The sequence below is a fragment of the Taudactylus pleione genome, unplaced genomic scaffold (genome assembly GCF_031769625.1).
Source record: "Taudactylus pleione unplaced genomic scaffold, aTauple2 ptg000016l, whole genome shotgun sequence".
NCBI classification, from domain to species: domain Eukaryota; kingdom Metazoa; phylum Chordata; class Amphibia; order Anura; family Myobatrachidae; genus Taudactylus; species Taudactylus pleione.
This window is the reverse complement of record NW_028284418.1, coordinates 27,070,010-27,092,952: the sequence shown is the minus strand read 5'-3', so window position 1 is coordinate 27,092,952 and position 22,943 is coordinate 27,070,010. Positions and strand designations below refer to the sequence as shown.

The 22,943-nt window shown below is 43.3% G+C and overlaps 1 protein-coding gene across 5 annotated transcripts in view; it reads right to left on the bottom strand.

The window, feature by feature from the left end:
• Positions 1-3,448: 3,448 nt before the first annotated feature.
• The window catches only part of LOC148541892 (uncharacterized), a 58,381-nt gene continuing 38,886 nt past the window's right edge, over positions 3,449-22,943 (bottom strand). For 4 of the 5 annotated variants that reach the window (XM_088475240.1, XM_088475259.1, XM_088475263.1 and 1 more), the window contains 4 exons: positions 8,241-8,507; positions 5,769-5,960; positions 5,382-5,434; positions 3,449-4,685 (listed from right to left, as the gene is read on the bottom strand). In XM_088475240.1, the coding sequence (XP_088331366.1) occupies positions 5,403-5,434; positions 5,769-5,960; positions 8,241-8,507 (491 nt within the window). In that variant the 3' untranslated portion in view covers positions 3,449-4,685; positions 5,382-5,402. The remainder of the gene's footprint in view (positions 4,686-5,381; positions 5,435-5,768; positions 5,961-8,240; positions 8,508-22,943) is intronic. The other variant, XM_088475250.1, reaches the window with a different exon arrangement.

Here is a 22,943-nt window from a genome sequence, read left to right as displayed (position 1 = left end):
GTACACATTTGCAGGAGTGATGGCAATAGCGTACTCCTTTGAATCAGGACTAATGTGAAATGAACAGTCATTTTCTTACTATGCTTGCATGCATACGTAAGAGAAAATGAGAGTTATGGTAAAACTTACCTTTGCTAACTCTCTTTGTCCGAAGTCCATAGCATCGACAGGGAGACCTTGGGGTGTAGGTGGTTGTTGAGGACCAGGCACCACGCAGTTAAAGCTTTCAGGTCCCAGGATGCATCGGTCCATCCCCTTATACCCATTGAGCCAGAGGCACCTCAGTTTGTGACATACATAGCCCATATGAAGCCAGGTGCGTAAGGGCGGGTGCCCTGTAGATCCTATGGACTTCGAAGAAAGAGAGTTAACAAAGGTAAGTTTTACCATAACTCTAATTTTCTTCTTCAGGGTCCATAGGGCTCCACAGGGAGACCTTGGGGATGTCCCAAAGCAGTCATTTAAGGGTGGGGACACTCCTGTACCGAGAGGAGATTCCGGAACACGTGGCCGCCTTACAAAGCTGTTCAGCTGAGGCGCCATGGTGAGCTGTCCACGAAGGACCCACAGAGCGAGTAGAATGAGCAGAACAGTAGCCAATACAGGAAGGTCTGCCTGCGTATAAGCCTGTGAGATAGTCATGCAAAGCCATCTAGCCAATGTCTGTTTGTTGGCTGGCCATCCCTTCTTGTGAAATCCATAGAGCACAAATAAGGAGTCTGATCTCCGAAGGGAACTGGTATGGTCCACGTATATCCTAAGGGCATGGACCACATCCAAGGAGGCCTCATCTGCCGATAGGTCTGGTGATTGAAAGGCCGGGACTACAATTTCCTCATTAATTTGAAAACTAGTAACAACTTTTGGAAGGAAACCAGGGCCAGTCCGAAACACAGCCCTGTCCTGATGGAGTATCAGAAATGGGGAGCAACAGGAGAGCGCCCCTAAATCCTTCTGGCAGACGCCATAACCCGAAGAAAAACAGTCTTCGCTGTGAGCCACTTGGGTTCCATGGAATCCAGGGGTTCAAACGGAGGAACCTATAGAGCACAAAGCACTACTGACAAATCCCATGGAGCCACTGGAGCGATAAAGAGAGGTTGTATACAGGGAACACCCTGGAGGAAGGTGTGGACATCCAGTAGTGGAGCAAGTCTATGCTGGAACCAAATGGATAGATCAAAGACAAGCACTTTCAGTGAGGCCAAGCGGAGTTCAAGGTCTAATCCAGCTTGCAGGTAGGCCAGGGCTCTGGAAATCCTAAACACTTGGGGGTCGTAGCTTCTGATACAACACCATTAGAAATATGTATGCAACACTCTGTGGTAGATCCGAGCAGAGGCTGGCTTATGCGCTCTGAGGATACTTTTGACTACCGAGCTAGAGAATCCTTTGGACCTCTGGAGGGATGTCTCAAGAGCCAGGCTGTCAAAGACAGAGGACCCAGGTTGGGTAAAAGCAAGGACCCTGAGACAACAGGTGCGGTCGTTGAGGAAGCAGAAACGGAGTGTCGATGGAGAGACTCTGAAGATCTGAGTACCAATGACGTCTGGGCCAAGCTGGAGCCTCCAGCAGGACAGTGCCTCCGTCTTGTTTGAACTTCCGAAGAATTTGAGGAAGAAGGGACACTGGAGGGAATAAGTAAGCAAACTGGAAGGTTCACTTCACTGATAATGTGTCTACAAAGGTTGCCTTGGCATCTCTTGTTCTGGACCTGTACACCATGATTGTGTCGGGAGGCCATGAGGTCCACCTCTGGGAGGCCCCATCTTCTCACTAGGAGTTGAAAAACCTCTTGGTGAAGAGACCATTCCCCGGGATGCATGTTGTGATGGCTGAGGAAGTCTGCTTCCCTTTTGAGAACACCCGGGAATGAACACCGCAGAGATGGCCGGGAGGTGACCCTCGGCCCATGTCAGAATGCGTGACACTTCTGTCATTGCTGCCCGACTTCGAGTGCCTCCTTGATGGTTGATGTAAGCCACTGTTGTGGCATTGTACAGGTTTTCCGTGAAGTATGTCCTGGGCCAGTATGAGGTCCCTGTAGACAGCTCGAAGTTCCAATATGTTGATTGGCAGGGTTGATTTGACTGATGTCCAACGGTGCTGAAAGGAGTGAGGACCGGTCACTGCGCCCCAGCCCCGGAGACTGGCATCCATTGTTAGGACTGGAGTACTCAGTCCGGGATCCAAAAGGGGCGACCCTTGGTTAGATGAGATGTCTGTAGCCACCAAGAGAGGGACAGGTCAGTTTAAAAATAATAAATAATTTAAAATTGTATTTTATGCTGTATGTAACAATTTATTTTCATGCAATAGAATTATTCTCTGCATAGCTGAGTTTCATGCCCTGTGTTTTCTTTCATACTCCTCCCCATTATTAGACCTAGAAAAATACAGATATAGAGCTGACAGGGATACATCTTACTAACTGAGACAGTCCCAAGCATGGGACCCCAGCATTGGCCGCTTCTACTTCGATTTCCCAGGGAGTCTGCTGGTCTGAAATGTGCGTATGCGTGGGTTTGCGATCCAGCACATGCGTATAAATCAACGAGCAGGCTTCAAGAGACTGCAATGGCTGTAGCCACTAGAAGTCAGATTGGGCTGCCGGTTTAGCAAGAGAATGGCTTCCTGTTGGAAGCACTCTCTCTGCTAACTGCAGTCTGGACTGGCAGTCCCAGGGGAAGAAAACACCTCCTCCTGAGACTGTGTCTGGCTGTGATTAGCATGGAACGTTTTCATTGAGAAGCCACTGCCAGGCTGTCACTGGGGATGGCATATTTTACTGGAGGGGTTGGAGCCCCTAGGAAAAATCCACTACTGGACCACAGCGATTACAATATCAAAGATATTTAGGGGGAATTCAAATAGCCTCGATAAGCCGCATTTTTGTGAAAAGTTTGTAAAACAGGTTAGGTAATTTTTCGCACAAAATACTTATCACACAATCCTATTAGCCGCAGCTTCTTGCGGGTGCAAATTCTGCATAGCATAAAGTCGCAATAAGTTATCACCACCTCCTGAGCAGGTGATAAGTTGTGCAAAACCCCTATTTTTTGCCTAAAAGTGTCGGGACACCCGTCTTAATGACTAATTAGTGGGTATAGGCAAATTTCCTAATTTTTACCTCTACTTAACTCTGCAAATAGTTATCACGAAGTTACACAAAAAGTTAATGCGGAAAAGCCACATCGCAACTTTTGCAATAGGATTGTGCGAAAAGCGGGAACACGCATAGCTGTAAAACGTGAAAATGTTGCACAAAAAGTAGCAAAGTGTGCAATAACTTAACACCCGTTAAGTTATCGCATTATAAAAGGCTAATTGAATCCTTCCCTTATTATGTTTCGATATAGATTCCCATTTGTAGTCAAAAACTCATGGTGGTGAGGAATAATATCTAAAATCGAATTTATTTAAAAAATTTTATATAGTCTATGTCAAAAAACAAGTGCAGGAAAAGACATTTTATTAAGACCATCTTAGTTTGTACTTAATTCAAACAACAAACATAAGTATATACGATATATGCAACATATCGATAATAGTAAACTTAAATATATTTCAGTGGCTAAAAATATGTGTGTGTGTGAAGCCTGGTCCTGACTTTTGTTATCTGAGCGATTGATTTTTGACATACAAAATTGTAATCATGCAAATAAGAACATGTTGCTACTATTCACAATCATTAAGCTGTTCTGCCCTTACAAACAGAATCTGCAAACATCTGTAATAGTGGAAATGAAAAATACATTTGAAAGCATTGATGTGTGAATGATGATTATTTTCCCAAGTACCCACATATTTACTATATCACATAATGGGCCTGATTCTGAGTTGCATGCTGCTGCGATCACTTTAGCGTCGTTTGCCGAAGTCATGTCTGCTGCTATATGCTAGTACCCCTTCCCTTGGTGTACATGTACAACCATGTGTCTGACTATGCAGGGAGTGGGACAGTGACTTTAGACGCTATAATACTGCTTGATACGCAATCATCGGTCTCACCATTGAAACTATAATAAAATATAGAATTAATAATATAATAATTATATAATACTGAATTATACTAAAATAGTATGTGGCTCAGAATCAGGCCCAAACCTCATAATTCCTTCATTATAAGTTCATGTATAAAACTACAAAAGACGGTGTAAAAAGTTCAAAGATGTATTAAGTGGAAATATTTTTTTTAATATTTGTTTTGCAATTTGTCTCTTCATAATGTAGTGACAGAAGATATTATTATTCGAAACATCTTCTACCCAGAACAAGGCTGTTGGGTCCATAAATGGAAACTAATTGTGATGGTTAAATAACGCACTTGAAAAATAAACTTTGAAAAATAAACCCAGGCAGATGCTTTAAAAGAAACAACCTGATAAGATGTCCCCAAAGTCAGCATCTGACTGAAAAGAACATTTAGAGTAAAGGTCCAATGAGGTAGATTTACGTAATGAAAACATAGCTTGAAAAGCATCAGCAGAATAACACAGGCAAAGGTGGAGTAGAAAGACCAGACATTCAGTATCTCTTGGAGAGGCGACACGCAGAAAAATGTAGATCAGCCTCCTGCACCAAACGTCTTCTGGTCTCTCATGTTGAGTGAATCATGGTTTGGTTCAGCATCTTTTTGAAAAATTGTCTCCAGTCTCCAGATATTTCCATATTCTTATGAACTACTGAAAAAAAAAGAATTGCCATGGATGTGGACAGCATATAAATTAGAATATTACTTATTGCTAACAGAGAAGATGCTGTAAGATGTGATATTGTTTGCTTATAGTATGATATAATTTAGGCATTTATACTGGTCACGGAACTGCTTATGATATGCATGGGGTTCTGTGATATACTGGACAACTGGTAAAGATGTGGGGCAAAAGCACAAGATAGCGTTTTATACAGCTCAGCAGTCTTACAGGATCCCTGCCAGTCATGTCGTGTGCCATTAGACCTCACTTTGTGCCACAAGACCAGATTAATAAAGTTTTGGACTTTACTTCAAACCCCATTTGTTAAATCTGATAGTGTTTTCTGGTCACTCCCACAGCCACATAGCCTACAATATTATCAAAATGATCTGATCTCACGAAGTTTGTGGCCCAAAACCACCTGAAATGACAGAGAATAATCCAAACAAATGTTATAGTGTTTTTCGGCATTCCTGTAAATCCGGATAGTCGTGGATCATTACCATGTGATCTTGCCTGAGCATTTAATGACCAGAATACTCCAATGCTACCATTCAAATAGTGATATTGATATTGGAAATGGATCTTAGCATAGGGCACATATGTGACAGCTTTACATATTGTTAATTCAGAAAAATAGAGGATTTAGTTGTTTTTTTTTTCTGCATATATAAATAAGCTCACCCGCTGCACAGCTGATAAGATTCACACTTCCACATGATGTTCCCGCCGGTTACCTACAAATGATTTCAAGGTAAAGAAAAAGTTAACGACACACAGCCATCATTTCTGAAAACGCTCAAAAAGTTGTGCACAGGAATAGCTTCTAGAATATGGCTGGAAACTTCTACATCGTCAGACAAATTGTATGTAAAATAAATTACTTAGTTTTCTGCCATGAGGTAAATATATTCCATACACATTTCTTGTGTGTGGCTCTTCCTTAGGTATCCCTCAGGCCCTCCATTCTAAGCAACTACCTTATGCTTTACACAGAAATTAATTTTTGGATTTTTAAAAAATGTTTTTGTACAATTATGGCCCCACAGGATTAAAGCAAGAAAGACTCACGGAAATGTGTAAGAAGGATGACAATAATCAAAACAAACAGGATGGTGGGGCCGCAAACACATAATAATAGAGTATTCCGTTTTTGGACTTGTGGGTCCACAGATGTCAAAATATAATGTAGTGCGATGAGATGCTTAGGTCCAGAATCTTTATCCCCATCATCTTCCTCATCCTCTCCTTTTGGGGTATCATCTGTATAGGAAGGGGAAAATAATTGAAGCAGCTCAAGAAAATACTTATTTTATTCCAAGGGAGCACTGAACCAGTATTCATGACAGCCTATAAACTTCATGCTTCTTTTCTCACATTTTTAAAGATCTAGGAACCTATTTATCAATGGTAGAATAGCCCTAAATCTGTTGAAAACAGCAGTTTTTCCTGGATACAGAGCTTCTACCTATATTCATAAAGTCCTACAGCTACCGGTGGGCAAGAGCAGGTATCGCCGAGGTAGCGATTGCCGGGGCTCTCCTGCGATGGCTACCCCATACAAAGCAAGGACAGCAGTGGTACATGCACGTCGGCTGTCCTACTGAGCAATTGCTATTTCGGTATGGCAGTGGCGGATGTGGTAAACAGGAAAAAATACTTTATTATTCAAAGAAAGCATTTTTTCTTAGGCTGAGCTTTCAGCGCAGTGCATTTGGGAAGCCCGATAATCCCACAAGTTAAAATTTTTTGCATGAAGGTTTGCTTAGAAGATTTATGGGTCTATTTACTAAGCAGTGTTAGGAGACAGATAAGAAAGTGATAAGGTGCCAGCCGATCAGCTCCCAACTGCCATCTCACAGGCTGTGTTTGAAAAACGACAGTTGGGAGCTGATTGGCTGGCACCTTATCACTTTCTTATCACTTTCACTCTGTCTCCTAACACTGATTAGTAAATAGGACCCCTAAGGGCTTGATTCATTAGTGGACGTAAAAGTGCCCACGGCTGCATCTGCGACTTTATTCAAATGCCGCTTGTTCAAGGACAGAGATGCCCACTGTCAGCGCCTGTACACACAGTACTACCGATTGGTGCCTCCTTAGACAGAACCTTCGATATGTTTACCAGCCCTATGGGAGGTGCCGCTTCTTCCAAATATGGCCTCCTGCCTGTCTGTGTGTGCAAACACTTTCACCGACAGGCCCACGGCACTCCCATAACACGCCCATAGGATGGACCATCTCCCTGCATTTGCGGACACCTCCCTGTCACCACCCAGGAACGCCCACTACATTTTCAGTACACTTCCTGCGTGCACCTGAAATTACAACTGCGGCTCTGTACAGAAACAATCGGGAAGCATGTTCAGTAGCAAAAAAATCGCTCCACTACGCCCGACATCGGCAGTGCCTAACACTCTGCATCAGGCCCTAGGTTGGTGAAAGTTACTAATGGTTTGCTGACTGGCAAGTGTATGGACTCACATCACACCGGAACACGCTATTTGCCAAACACATTGATATGTACACAGCCATTGTTTCACTTCCTGGCATCCCTTTCTGGCATACAGCATTTCATCTGAATGCTGTATGTGTCACATGGCAAAGCACAAGAGACTTCAATATTTGTAGTCCATTATAAGGGTATCAGACCTCATCTACCTGCCAGCACTATTCCATCCATGATAAATAGATTTAATAGAAGCAATATACAGAATAAAAGTTGATTTAATCATATCATATCACTTGAAGTTGTCCTTCACAATCTCCAGACAAGTGGCTTCGGACCTCATTGAGTGATGTACGTAAACCGGATGGTTTGAGTACATCCCCGATGATGTGGTGCTCGTGCATGTGCAGGACGGGTCCTGTATCGGTGCACACAGTGCCTCCTGAGCTGAGGCCTGATTGAGAGGCTCCAGACATTTTGGGGTGAGGTGTGGGTTGTGCCAGATTTTATTCCGCCAATTAAGGGTGTCCAATGCAGATTTCCTGGCCTTGGCTACAGAGGCCAATCTGAGTAACCTCAGGGTTACTCAGATGGGCGATGGTCTCGCAGATGATCCGATGCTGAATCTTAGCATGCACCACTTGAATCTGCAATGCTGTCAGGACAGGAGGCATCTTTTCTTTTCAGACGCCTCTTGCTGCATTAGCATATTTACACATCGCTGCTACATCCAAAGCCGCAGCAGCAATGTGACCTGCGTTCGTCTCTGAATCAGGCCCTTTGTCTGTAGTGCTACAAGCAGGGACAAAACTAGGTATTTAAAGGCCCCATAGCAAAAGTTTGTAAGGGCCCCTATGTACCACCCAAAATGTATATAACACATGTAACTTTGAAAAGGAAGATGGCCCCCCGCAGCTCAGGGCCCCATAGCAGCTGCACCCCTTGTACCTATGGTAGTTACGCCCTTGGCTACAATTACGCTGTGGTTTAGTAACTTCTAGGCTGATTACTGTTTGTGTGGATACTTTTTACCTTGTATTTCCATAATTCCATAATTTGGTCACTGATGTAATTAGAAGATAACTGAAACTCACCGTCTAGACTTTGTGTTACAATATTACTGGACACCTCCACACCAGAGGAGCTTCTAGCTTTGCACTTGACCTGAGCATTTGCCCCAGGAGTCATCAAAATGGTGAAGTTTGCAGGTTCTTTAATATGGACTGTAACCTCCTGCACTTTTCTGTCACCCAGGATGAGTTCATATCGAATGGGGAGTGGTCCATGTTCTAAGAAGCATGTTATATGCATTGTATTGTTGTGCAGGCCGTTGTATTTTATTATCGGCTTTGATAGATCGTCTGCAACAACAAAAAAAGATAAATAATGGTGATCAGTGATGAGTTAGTATAGGCTAATTTATGGAAGACTGAAGTCCAACTACAAAGGACAGAGATCACCGCAGAAAATGACTTCACAGTTTTAGAAATAAGTGGTCATAATTCATGAAAACAAATATGTCAGCAATTTAATGCTTATATTAAGATATCAAATGTCAATAAATACAATGAAAAAATTAAATAAATGTTGCCATATTCTACATACTGTATGTGGCGATACTATGTGTGTGTGTATTGATTGAGTTTTGAAGGCTATCACTGGTGGAGACTCACTTCACTTTGCTCACAATTCTCCTTCCATACATCTACTTTATTACTATTGGTTAGATGAGGGCATTCACAGTTGTTTCAAATGCCACAGTAGTGATAGTGCCATCTGTGTTTAACATTGATGGCACGAAAACATAGATGGGAAAACATTGATGGTTTGACCTAATGTTGGGCATCCTTGATGTGTGAATAAACAGAAGGCGACACAATCAGGGAAGAGGACGAGGCTGAGCTGTGTGATTCGGAGTGGGACTAAGTGCTGTCCCCTTGTACCAGGGAATGAAAAAAAATAAAATTGTTGCAACGATGGTTTGCCACTGATGGTCAATAGTTTTCTATGCCAGGGTAGGAATCTATGGACGCTGGTGGATAGGGGAGCTATGACACTTGGGATCCATTATACTAGGGATGAGCGAGTTCGGATTTCTGAACTCCGAACCCCTCCGAGCCCCCCTGATCCGAGTCGCATCCGAGTCAGGCTTGACTTTTCCCACCTGATTCAGATCTGAAATCGAGGCAAAACGTCATCATCCCGCCTTCAGGATCTCGCGGGTTTTGGATTCTATAAAAAGTCCCCGCGTCGACGCCATTTCTCACTCCGGCTGTTGACAGTGAAGAGGGAGGGTGGGAGCTAGGGCTGACTGGGATGTGTTGTGCTGCTGTTGTCCATAGGGGCTGTGACCACTCAGTTCATAGGGGCTGACTGGCCTGTGTTGTGCTTCTGTTGTCCATAGGGGCTGGCTGGGCTGTGTTGTGCTGCTGTCACAGGGGCTGGCTGGGCTGTGTTGTGCAGTCAGTTGTCCATAGGGGCTGTGTCCACTCCAAAGTCTATAGGGGCTGGCTGGACTGTGTTGTACAGTGTCCCATAAAGGCTGTAGTCCTAGAGGGGTGCTGTAGTGTTGTGATCTGTGCATCAGGGGTGCTCCCCCAAAGTGCACTTAAAAAAAAAATGTATTTATTTTTCTGTGTTTGTGAATTGTGTGCGCAGTAGCCGCACGTGCATCAACAAAGTAATATCAAGCGTGCGCCTGTGTCATAAGTAAAGGGCCGGCTAGCTTGACCGTTAAAGGGTGCTGTAACCCTAAAATGCACTCCAAACAAAATAAAAAATTATTTTCTGTTTTTGTGAATTGTGTGCACTGTTGCCGCACGTGCATCAACATAGGAGCAGCGCCAAGCGTGCGCCTGTGTCATAAGTAAAGGGCCAGCTGGCTTGTCCGGTAAAAGGTGCTGTAACCCCCAAAGTGCACTCCAAAAAAAAAATATATTTTTCTTTTGTGTTTGTGAATTGTGTGTGCAGTAGCCGCATGTGCATCAACAAAGTAGCGCCAAGCGTGCGCCTGTGTCATAAGTAAAGGGCCGGCTGGCTCGTCTGTTAAAGGGAGGTGTAACCCCCAAAGTGCACTCCAAACAAAATAAAAAATTATTTTCTGTGTTTGTGAATTGTGTGCACTGTGGCTGCACGTGCATCAACAAAGGAGCAGCGCCAAGCGTGCGCCTGTGTCCCATAAGTAAAGGGCCGGCTGGCTCATCTCTTAAAGGGTGGTGTAACCCCCAAAGTGAACTCCAACAAAAATAGAAAATTATTTTCTGTTTGTGAATTGTGTGCACTGTACGTGCATCCTCAAAGCAGCAGCGCCAAGCGTGCGTCTGTCCATTAAAGGGTGGTGTAACCCCCAAAGTGCACTCCAATAAAAATAAAATTATCTTTTTTTCTGTGTTTGTGTGTGAAATGTATGCGCAGTAGCTGCACCTGCATCCTGAAAGCAGTAGCGCCAAGCGTGCGTCTGTCTGTTAAAGGGTGGAGTAACCCCCAAAGTACGCTCCAACAAAATAAAATAATCTTTTTTTCTGTGTTTGTGTGTGAAATGTATGCGCAGTAGCCGCATCTGCATCCTCAAAGCAGCAACGCCAAGCGTGCGTCTGTCTGTTAAAGGGTGGTGTAACCCCCAAAGTGCGCTCATACAAAATAAAATAATCTTTTTCCTGTGTTTGTGTGTGAAATGTATGCGCAGTAGCTGCACCTGCATCCTGAAAGCAGCAGCGCCAAGCGTGCGTCTGTCTGTTAAAGGGTGGTGTAACCCCCAAAGTGCGCTCCACAAAAAATAGAAAATTCTTCTTATTTTTCTGTCTTTGTGAATTGTGTGGGCTTTAGCCGCACCTGCATCCTCAAAGCAGCAGCGCCAAGCGTGCGTCTGTCTGTTAAAGGGTGGTGTAACCCCCAAAGTGCGCTCCAACAAAACAAAATAATCTTCTTTATTTCTGTGTTTGTGTGTGAAATGTATGCACAGCAGCCGCACCTGCATCCTGAAAGCAGCAGCGCCAAGCGTGCGTCTGTCTGTTAAAGGGTGGTGTAACCCCCAAAGTGCGCTCCACAAAAAATAGAAAATTCTTCTTATTTTTCTGTCTTTGTGAATTGTGTGGGCTGTAGCCACACCTGCATCCTCAAAGCAGCAGCACCAAGCATGTGTCTGTCTGTTAAAGGGTGGTGTAACCCCCAAAGTGCACTCCAACAAAAATAAAACATTTTCTTCTGTGTTTTTGAATTGTGTGCAATGTACGTGCATCAACAAAGGAGCAGCACCAAGCGTGCGCCTTTGTCCCATAAGTCTGTTAACGGGTGGTGTAACCCCCAAAGTGCGCTCCACAAAAAATAGAAAATTCTTCTTATTTTTCTGTCTTTGTGAATTGTGTGGGCTGTAGCCACACCTGCATCCTCAAAGCAGCAGCACCAAGCATGTGTCTGTCTGTTAAAGGGTGGTGTAACCCCCAAAGTGCACTCCAACAAAAATAAAACATTTTCTTCTGTGTTTTTGAATTGTGTGCATTGTACGTGCATCAACAAAGGAGCAGCACCAAGCGTGCGCCTTTGTCCCATAAGTCTGTTAAAGGGTGGTGTAACCCCCAAAGTGCGCTCCACAAAAAATAAACAACTCTTTTTTTTCTGTGCTTGTGTGCGAAATGTATGCGCAGTAGCCGCACGTGAATCAACACAGCAGCAGCTCCAAGCGTGCGCCTGTGTCATAAGTCAAGGGCCGGTTTAGACATCTGGTCCGGACTGAAGGACGTGCCAACAATTTCTGACATGTCTACTGTCACTGCATATGGTACTGTCACCACTGACAGAATGATGGAACATTACATTGGTGACAGCATCCAAGTAGGGATGTCAGACAGTCCATACCTGTACTGGCAGGAAAAAGAGGCAATTTGGAGGCCCCTGTACAAACTGGCTCTATTTTACCTGAGTTGCCCCCCCTCCAGTGTGTACTCCGAAAGAGTGTTTAGTGCAGCCGGGAACCTTGTCAGCGAAAGGTGTAGGAGGTTGCTTACACAAAATGTGGAGAAGATGATGTTCATAAAAATGAATTATCAACTCTTCCAGGGAGACCAGCCTCCAGAACGTACAGAGGGACCTGTGGTGGTGGATTCCAGCGGGGACAAATTAATACTCTGTGAGGATGAGGATGTACACAACACTGAAGAGGGTGAGGAATCGGTGGATGAGGAGGATGAGGACGACATCTTGCCTCCGTAGAGCCAGTTTGTGCAGGGACAGATTAATTGCCAGCTTGTTTTGTGGGGGCCCAAACAAACCAATCATTTCAGCCACAGTCGTGTGGCAGACCCTGGCGCTGAAATGATTGGTTTGTTAAAGTGTGCATGTCCTGTTTATACAACATAAGGGTGGGTGGGAGGGCCCAAGGACAATTCCATCTTGCACCTCTTTTTTTTCTTTGCATTATGTACTGTTTGGGGCCTAGTTTTTCAAACTGCCATCCTGTCAGCCACTGCAGTGTCACTCCTATATGGGCCACGTGTTTGTGCCGCCCACTCGTATCGCTTAGCATAGTCATCCAGTTACCTCAGTGCAACCTTTTGGACATAAAAACACTATTGTGAGGTGTGAGGTGTTCAGAAGTGACTGGAAATGAGTGGAAATTAATGTTATTGAGGTTAATAATAGCATAGGAGCAGAAAAACCCACAAATTCTGTGATTTTAGCTGTTTTTATGCTTTTTAAAAAAAAAAATACAGATCCAAAACACAAAACCCAGAACCCAAAACACGGAAGGATGGTTTTGGCAAAAGTAATCCAGATCCAAAACACGAAGAAAGATCCAGATCCAAAACCAAAACACGAAAAGTGGCCGGTGCACACCCCTACTATAAACACAGGGGTGGCAAAACATATCCTAGGCATATTCTTGATATTTAATAAAATATTTAGATACATATTTTTTTAAATAATGTTCTAAACTTAATTACATTTTTAAAAATGACAATTTCTGACCTTGTTTTTTGATGAAAAATGTTCTAGTTAAGTGATTAAAATGGGAAGCTGTAGACAGAATAATCTTGGTGATGGTGCTAAAAGCTGACGTTGGGGTCTATTTATCAAATTGAGGCAATAGTAACAAATCTTCATCTCTTATCAGTGATAGAAAATTCTCTATTGTTGCAATTCAGTGTTCTCCCCAGGCAGTTTTCTGCGGAAACAGCCTGCCGTCCGGCACTTTTCCCCGCCGACCCCCCCTACCCCCGCTGTGGAACGCTGACCTCTGAAGTGACCGGAGGCTAAAGAAGCCTCCGGTCACTGCGCGGGTGACATCATGACATCACCTGCGACGTGAGGAGCCTGCCTCGCACGCCTGCTGGATCTAGTTAAATCTAGTCAGCGCGAAGAAGCAGCGAGCGGCCAGCAAGTAAAGGTAAGTGCTGGGGCCGAGGCCAAGAACAGTACCAGTCTGGGGGCACTATTTAAGTCTGGGGGCATTGCATAAAGGGGCCAGCCTGGGGGCACTGCATAAAGGGGCTAGCCTGGGGGCACTGCATAAAGGGGCCAGCCTGGGGGCACTACATAAGGGACCAGTCTGCGAACACTACATAGGGGCACTACTTCAGCCAGGGGGCACTGCATAAGGGCAAAGCTAAACTACAGGGGGCAATGCATAAAGGGGAAAACTACAGGGGGCACTGTATAATGTGCACTTTTGACTGAGAGCCAGTGGGGGAGCAGCCTAAGACCTGTCGGGCTGGAATGGTAAGGGAGATACCACTTTTCCTGGCGCGCGCATAATTGCGAAGGCCCCCACCCGGCTACTTTTGGATGCCACCCGGCTGGAAAAAAATTCTGGGGAGAACACTGCAATTTATCAAAGGGGGCGATTCAGACCCAGACGCTAAGCTGCGCTCTCTCGCAGCCAAAAGAGGCAGGATATGCAAATGCTGCGATCGCACAGCCAGGCTAAAGGACGCCCTCTATTTCTTAGAGAGTGACGGCAGAGTGATCGCAAGCTGGTATCAAGACGCCCACTCTTCTTTCTTAGCACACATAATCTCCGGGAAGTGTTTGATTAATTAGTAACATCGAGAGCCATCGGAGCTGCTCGCAGCCCTTAAGGTAGACCCTACCCTGCCGCAAGCACTGCGATCACTGCAGCCTCAAATACAACCAGGTGATGTGTACAATGACGCTTCAATGCTAGTTATGCATGTCCAAAGAATGGCGTTCTGTTGCTCAGACACGCCTGCGTTCGCACATCCACTCCCCCGTTTTCCTTGATCTTCACGTTACCACCCACAAACGGCACTGTCTGTCACTCAAAGTAGCGCTCAGTCTTTGTGCTACGGGCGCACGATTCCCAATCGCAGTGACTGGCTTGCGCACGCGCACTGTAATGCATGCGCAGATGGGTGACAATCGTCCATAGCGAGCAAATGCTGCTTAGCGAGCGGGTCTGAATCGGGCCCAAAGTTCACTGTGAGAGCTGAACAATGCCCAGGATCAGGAAAGTGAGAGTGCTGTGTTATTTTTTTCCTTTTTTGTTTTTAAGAATATCTGCCTAAAACAATTTTTGTATTTCATTTTTATTAATTGTTTTTGTATCTACTTTAAGTATTGCATCTTTCTCATTAAACTTAATTTAATAAGATTGCTCTTTGCAATTCTTAACAGATTTTGCTTGTGGATCCGCTAATCCCGGGGTGTGGAACCTTTTTTCTGCTGAGGGCCATTTTGATAAATATAACATTATTCTGATGCAGACCACGCCCCCTCCATGTGATGTCACACAGGGACGGGGGCGCAAACGCCAGTTATTACAGCAATGCCCGGAGCATCCTGAGGATGCTCCAGGGAGCTGTAAGGGCAGCGGTGTGACGGTCTGAAGCATCCTAAGGACGCCCCAGGTGGCACTGCTGCATAGAATCTGGCTGCAGGGTGCCATTCTAGGCACCCTGCTAGCCAGATGAGGCTAGCAGAAAAAAGTTCAGGGGGCCAGACCAAATGATTCGGGGGCCTTATACGGCCCCCGGGCCTGAGGTTCCCCATCCCTGCGCTAATCCATGCTCCAAATATGTGCTACATGTTATTATTTGGATAATGATAACTGTGACTGACTTAAGGTCTATTTGTATTTGTGTAGGGAAAACTTAAGGCTTCCTACTTGGAGTGAGTTGCTCCTGAACTAATCTTAGTGGTGGAAGAACCTGTAGTAATAACAATAATAATAATAATAGTAAGTGTGTGAAATAACGGGAAGTGTAATCATTGTTCAGCTCCGTACATACGGAGCGATGTCTCTGATCAGACAACGATCAGATGATCGTTGTCTGATCATCCTGCATATTCGATATTGAACATCCTGCCTCCCCAAACGACTATAACGTACCGCGATCGACGATCGCAAGTCCCTATAGTAACCAGGCTAACCTGGTCGATATCGACCAGGCTGGCCTGCATGCACGGGCGATGATCAATATCGGACCTTCCGTGCCCGCGCATAGACCGTCGTTTGGTTATTGGAAGGTGCCCAAAAATTCACGATTTGAACGATAACGATATCGTTCAAATTGTGCATTAAAATTTGACCATGTGTATGCACCATTATACAGACTTGGTGGTTGTTTGTTTTTATTAACTCTGTCACACCCATATCACACAGACTCAAGGGAGTGCTAATTGTGACAAGTTATTGACAGTGGTTAGAGATTGCAATGAATATTGTGCATATCTGAGAAACTTAACCTTGTTGAACAGAAGTGTTACGTACTGTAATTCTATACAAATCCCTTACTGAGTAGACTTTATTGTAAGTGTAGAATATAACTGATTAATTATACAGTGAATGGATTAGGTCGTATAACAGTCGGTGGTATTAACCATGTTATATTTTTGCATAATATCTGTGTCCCTATCCCTGTTAGCCTGGAGGAAAAACCTTGTCTCCCTGCTGGGTTGGGTACTACCTTATGCTAATGCAAGTTTCTGTAGAGCTAATGCTGGGATCTGTATGGCTTCAAGAGGGAAATTAAACGAAAGGCTAAATCATCCTGTCAAATGCTTTTCCTGCAGGGAGCAATATTATAATTCTAGGAGCTATTCCTTACTTACAACCAGTATCATATTTATTGTTTTTCTAGTCTTATGGAGAGCAATATGTATTTAGGTTAGAACCCACCTAGTCTGGTGGATCAGAGCTGGTAAGATGGTACAGAGGGTCTCATTCAGACCCTCTCGCGAGCGCAGGACGCTCGCAAGCGGGTCAATGGTACCCAAATGCGCATGCGCACGACGGAGGGAGCTCCATCGTGCGCATGCGCGAGACCCGGCGAGCGACGGGGTAGCCGTCGCTCGGGGTCTCGCACCAAAGGGGACGTGCTGTCGATGGTGAGTGACAGCACGCCCCCTTTGGTGGGCATGCCGGGGGCGTAGCTGCCCAGATGGAGGCATTCCCATGGGAACGCCTACCGTCTGGGTTCGGCCCCACTGACATCACTAGTGATGTCAGTGGGAGTGATTTTGGCTCTAATAGAGCCAAAATCACTCCTGGGCTTGCGGCCACGAGACCCTACCGCAGGGTCTCGTCGCAAACCTAATGGTCACGATGGTCTTGACCATCGCGACCATCATCATGGACGCTCGCTATAGCTGTGGGTGGTAACCCACAGCTATGCGAGCGTCCAAGAGGCCGCTCCAAGTTGAGGTAGGAGGGCCCTGATTCAGAGCGAGCGCTCTGGTCAGTGCGTCCGGCTCTGAATCAGGCCCTGAGTGCCAGCATTTTCATAAATAGTTTTAACTTAAGTCAGAGGTTCAGTGGGAGACATGCCTGTAACTTGGGCAATCACTTGGGTCTTTGCATGCTTTAGGCATCCCTACAGTTCTAGCGCTTGTTGTAACTGGATTGAAATTTGCCACTTCAAGCCCCACGTTAAACAGTTCCACTAATATTATTATTCTTGATGATTTGTAAGGCGATGATGTTGAAAACAGGACATAAATAAAACAGTGACATAGCAATACATGCATGCATGAAACCTAAGGGTAGGGAGAGGCCTGCTCAGTAGAGAGTTTACATTCTAATGCTGCATACATACGGTCGTTCATAGATATTGTACCGTGTGTACGCACCTTAACTGTTACAAATGACAGGATATAATTTTTTATTTTATGTTTTTACTTGGGGTGGAACAATCAGAGTTTGAGCAAGGTTCATGGTTAGGACGTAAAGGAGAGCTATCACGAAACTAAAACATACTTGCCTACCCTCCCGATTTGGTCAGGAGCCTCCCGAAAATCAGGTGCCGCTCCAGACCTCCTGGGAAGGCCGCCCACCCCTGCTTTCCCCCCCCCTGCAATTACCTCTGAATCCCCCGCATCGGGGGTTGGAGCGGTGACGCGATTCACGCTGAATTGCGTCATTTTGGCCCTGCCCACTGCTTCACAATGCCTGTAATATCAGCATTGTGTAGTGTGGGCGGGGCCAAAATGATGTGATCATGTGGCTCCGCCCCCCACCCACAAATTCTCACAGCCTGGCTGGTCCCGCCTCCTTGAGCTGGCCACACCCCCTGTCATGCCGATCTGGCTGCTCCCTCATGGAAGGGGCAGCCAGAAAGTCAGCAAGCCTGAACTAAAAAAAAGTAATTGTGAAAGTATTACAGCAAGTAATAAATGTTTGAATATGGTCATTAAAATCACGAATGGAAAAAAAATATCAGACGTTGCTTTGAAATCCCATACACAGCACACAATAGAAATAGAGAAACTATAGAGCTCATGAGAGCAATGAGAAATACCTATTTATGGAGCATACACACGGTCAGATTTGTCAGATCTGTCAGATGAACCATTTGAATGATCTGAACGATTTGATCAACGATTTGACCAACGATTTGAACTATGAACGATTTTTGACTGCATTAAAATGAATGGAATCGTCCAAATCTGACTGCAAACATATCAGATGTCAGATATCATTATCTGACCATCGGGAACGCGCATCGTTCATCGGTCAGACATGTCAGATATGTCAGATTTTCCTTCAGATATGTATATCGTTATCGTTCAGATCTGAAGAAAAATCTAACCGTATGTATGCACCATAATAGATGGTTTAATCAACAGACAAATGAAAAAAATGGAACAATAAAAATAAAAAATCTAAATGAATATCATCCTGATATCAATTCAATGTTTAAACAAATTGAGATCTCAATGGCTAAGAGTCAGCCATGTGCACATGAACGAATTACTTACTATTCTTAAAATATATACCTGTAGCTGCTTAGTGGCAAAAAGTCCAACCTGTACAATAGCTGTACACATCAGGCATCCTGCTGAGCTAGATGCATGTTGGACATAATTTACTTTAAATAAACTGTGTAAATGTTTGCCCCATATGCTGAGTCACATGCATCTCTAGATGTATCAACCTCTGAATCCATATATCCTTGTACACACTACAAGGACCAAAGCACAAGAATAAAAAATAATAATTTGTTTGATAGTGAGAAACTCATTATCTATTAGGCTTGATTTATTTTTTTGTGTGTTACCAGTGGTGAAATAGTTAATTTCTACATAGGCATATAAGTTGTAACACACACCTATACCCCTTGCTAGGCCTCTTTGAGGTTTGAAATGAGATTGTCTTATTACAGTTGCTGTTTTTCTATAGAATGGTCAAAAGACCTTTTGGGGTCAAATAAGCCATAATTTGAGGGGCCTACTCTACCTGTCATTTCTATTGTAACTATAAGTATAATGAGCCATTCATAGCTTCTACGTTCTTATCAGTTAGCTACATTCCATTGGAATGACCGTCATAAGCTGTGTAGAGATGCTAAGCATTATGGGTAATTAACAGTGATGTCCAGACTCTATACAAAGGAGCCTTGAAATAGAGTTCATCTCCAGACATTAGGATACGTCATTACTGTATTCTCTTTGTCTGAACATCTTAGTGCTTACGGAGCATGTGCAATAGAGAAAAGTTTGGTCAATGCTATGCTGGACCAATGAGTGCTTGATACCTAGCACTGTATGTAATTGATATGGGCTTAATATCCGGCAAGCCAACACCCCATTCTAGGGTATAAAAACCAGAGGTACACAAAGGACCCATTAGCTCATGTATGGACCTAAGACTCTGCAGTAGAGGTGCCTGCAATGTAAATTGAATTATCTGGGCGTTGGAAACCGAGGGCTCCCCAGAGAGAAGATAAGATGAAGTACATCTTATGCTGAAGATGATGAGTTACCGGTGTCATCTGAATACATAGACAAAAGTTGAGTATACTGTATACTTTGTATGTTGTTTGTTTATTGTTTGTTTGTTACTTGTAAATAAAGTGTGTTCATTTGTACTCACTCATATTGGTCACATGTGTGTACTATTTCATTCCGATCAGAACGAAACCCACCGTTATGCACTTGGTGTCAGAAGTGGGATCGGAAGGGTTAATTAGTTTGTGACCAATTGACTGATTCTGTAAAAAAAAAGTGCAAAATGATGTTTTGCTTTTTCTCTGCTGACCTGTATATTGCATTGTGTTTTCTCTGTCTCATTCTCATTGAGAAAGAAGATTGTGATTTAGCTTAAATCACATTGTATGTTGTTTTGTCTTTTTCTTTTTAAAAAAAAAAAGACAATTGAGAAAAATGTTTTGCAAACTTTTGAAACATGTGAAAAATGCTAAGGGTAGATTACAGAAAAAGTTGGTGAAATTTCAGAAATATGTAAAAAAATCTCGGATTAATCCAACATGTTTAGGGATGCCTTTACAATGTAGTGATGTGAGATTTTTCAAAGCAACTGATTTTGAATCAGATGAAGTTTTACGTGTTTCTGATTCTCCCAGTCTGCCTTTAAGAAATTCCTTAGGGAGGAGGAGGGAATCCTCACAAGCAAGAGTTGAGATGCCAGATATAAGTGCTGATTTATTACACACAGAAAGTGTAGAAATTTGCGAGCTTGAAATACAAAGAGAAGTGTGTGAAGTTACCCAGAAAGAACTTAAAACAGAAATTAAACAATGTATTCACACTACAGCAAATGTATTTGATCAGAGCAGTGATTGTGTGATTAAATTTTCTGATTTCATAAAATGCAAACAAAATGTTGAAATCCATGAATGCAGGGAATGTACAGAAATCAGAATCAAAATTGAATGCAGATGAGGTTTCTGATAACATGCCATTGGTTAGTGATACTCTTGAGGTGAATGATGGTATGCATGTATTGCCTAAGACTGTCCAGCTTGCCATTCACTGTGAACTGATTGAAAAAAAAGATGTGTTTGCATGGCCATTCAGAGGGGTGTTGCTAAGTGAAGGGGTGGTGATGATGCCTTTTGCCTTGCCCAATGAGACATGGGCATTGCCCAAAGCCAAGGGGTGGGAAATGGGCAGGATTTCAGTTAATGACCATGCCCCTGAGACTGAAGACTTCCCCCATGACAACATTAAATTTACATGGCATGATCAACGTGTTATTGTTGAGTTTAAAAATGCAAAAAGTGAACAAGATGTGTTTTCTAATGAAACATCCATTGCAAATGATGTTCATGGTTTACTTGCTCATTGTGAAGGAGGGGTTGGTGGGTACACACTGACTAACCACAAGGGGCATACATGCAGTACAGACACACTGATTGTGGGTTTGTTTAGTGACAAAGTTGCAGATTTTGTGTTTGGTAATGAAATTCGCATTCCAAGTGTATTTCCTTACAAAGCCTTACCAGCCAAAGGTTTTGAAGCAGCTGAAAGATACACAGTTGCTAACGACAACAGCAGAAACTCTGATGCTGATAGAGGAGTTCAAAGCACTACTTGCTGGCCGAGTGAAATTTAAACCAATGTTTGAAGTGTCCATACTGGATTTCTTTATGATCACAGCTCCACAGTTGTGGGAAGATTTCCAAGACAGAGAGCATTATTGGTTCATGGACTATGGTGCTATCTGCACGCACGCAGGACTTTTGTTGCCCATTGCTGAAGCAAAGCAGCTATCTTTACAAGCTGACAGCAGACAGCCAGAAGAAGGGGCTAGCAAACTTGTTGCATCTATGACTGTTTTCCAAGTCACTGACAAGACTGGATGCCCTGTAAGTCTTCACACTGAGAAATGGACATTTGATACAAAGTCTATATGCGCTGCTGTCCAAAGCTGGAAGATCGACGTGGGACATGCTGATACACACACCTACAGCTTCAATGGTGTGTGCACAAGTGAACTGAACACAGAAGATGGTGTGCAATTCACCGCAAAGACAGCACTGATGGTGCTAGGAGAATAGTTAAGCCATGACGGAGCTGAAGCTGCATTCGAGCAAGCTCAAATCAAAGGGATTCCTTATATCCAAGCCATGGTTAGAGACTTTGCAAAAACCTGTTACATTTGCCAACAGCTGGGAATGTGGCCTACCTTGCTTGCTACTGAAGGCATAATTTACTGTGAAATGACTGCACAAGTCTGACAATTTGAATTCATCGTTTGCCACCAAGAAGATGGAGGATGAGTGCTGTACTGAACAGCTACAGAACACTGTCAGTCAGGAGTGAAGTTGTCTCAAGCAGAGTGATACAAGATAAGAGACTTTCCTGAAGATGTGACACAGACTGATTTGCTGATATTATGGGATGTCTGAGAAGATTCAAGCAGACAAAGACGCCCATTTTACAGAAACATGGAGTGTATTGGGTTTTCTATGCTTCATACCATTCACAAAACTGACATCAGTATGATTGAATGAGTGAATGTGTTGTTTAGGAAACAGGAATGTTCATATATATGTATATATATATATGTATATATATATATATATATATATATACAATGTTGGGTTTTAGAGCAGGCTGTATACAGTACATATATATTTTGATAACCGGAGGGTGGTAAAAGGTTGAACTTTTAATTAAGATATCTGGTGCACAGACACAAACACTTATGATAAGGTTGTGATGAAATGTTTAGTAGGAAGAGAATAGAGACAGGTGTAAGAGATAATTGCAGCAGGATAAGTAAATGCTTATTTTATTTTGTTGTTATGGTATATCTCACACTGTTTATTTGTTTAAGCCAACAGGTTGCTGATCGTCGCTGGAGGTGAGAGAACGTCGCTGGAGGTGTGCCTGAGATGACGATGGCCTGAGAGTGATTTCTTATACAGAAGAGAGGGTCCAGGAAGACAACAGACCGCACAACCATTACATACATCTATGTGTATTGTGCAAAACTGAACTTGTGCCTTATATTGGTTGGATCCACACTCACCAATATTCTCAAGACTTTTTCAAGATTTCATTGAACTGAACTTTGCTTTACTTTACTGATATTATTATCTTATAAGTAACATATATTTGATATAATCATATGTATTCTTCACTGTGTTATTAGAATATTCACATGATATAAAGGAATATATATAATGTAGAGAGTTAGAAATGAAACAAGAGTTCAGTGATGCTTATTGCCAGGATTCTGCAATACAGCCAGAGTGGTCAAGTCGTGAATAGAAATGTTACTTTAGTGTGATTTTATGTTATTTGTTATATGTAATCATAGTATTAACCTTGTTATATTATATGTTGTTACATAGTGTGTTAGGATAAGTAGTGAAAGTTCAATGGAGGTTTAGATTATGCAATGGGGATCATGTTCCTTATATTTGATATGTAGAAATCAAAGGGTGGAATGTTACCAGTGGTGAAATAGTTAATTTCTACATAGGCATATAAGTTGTAACACACACCTATACCCCTTGCTAGGCCTCTTTGAGGTTTGAAATGAGATTGTCTTATTACAGTTGCTGTTTTTCTATAGAATGGTCAAAAGACCTTTT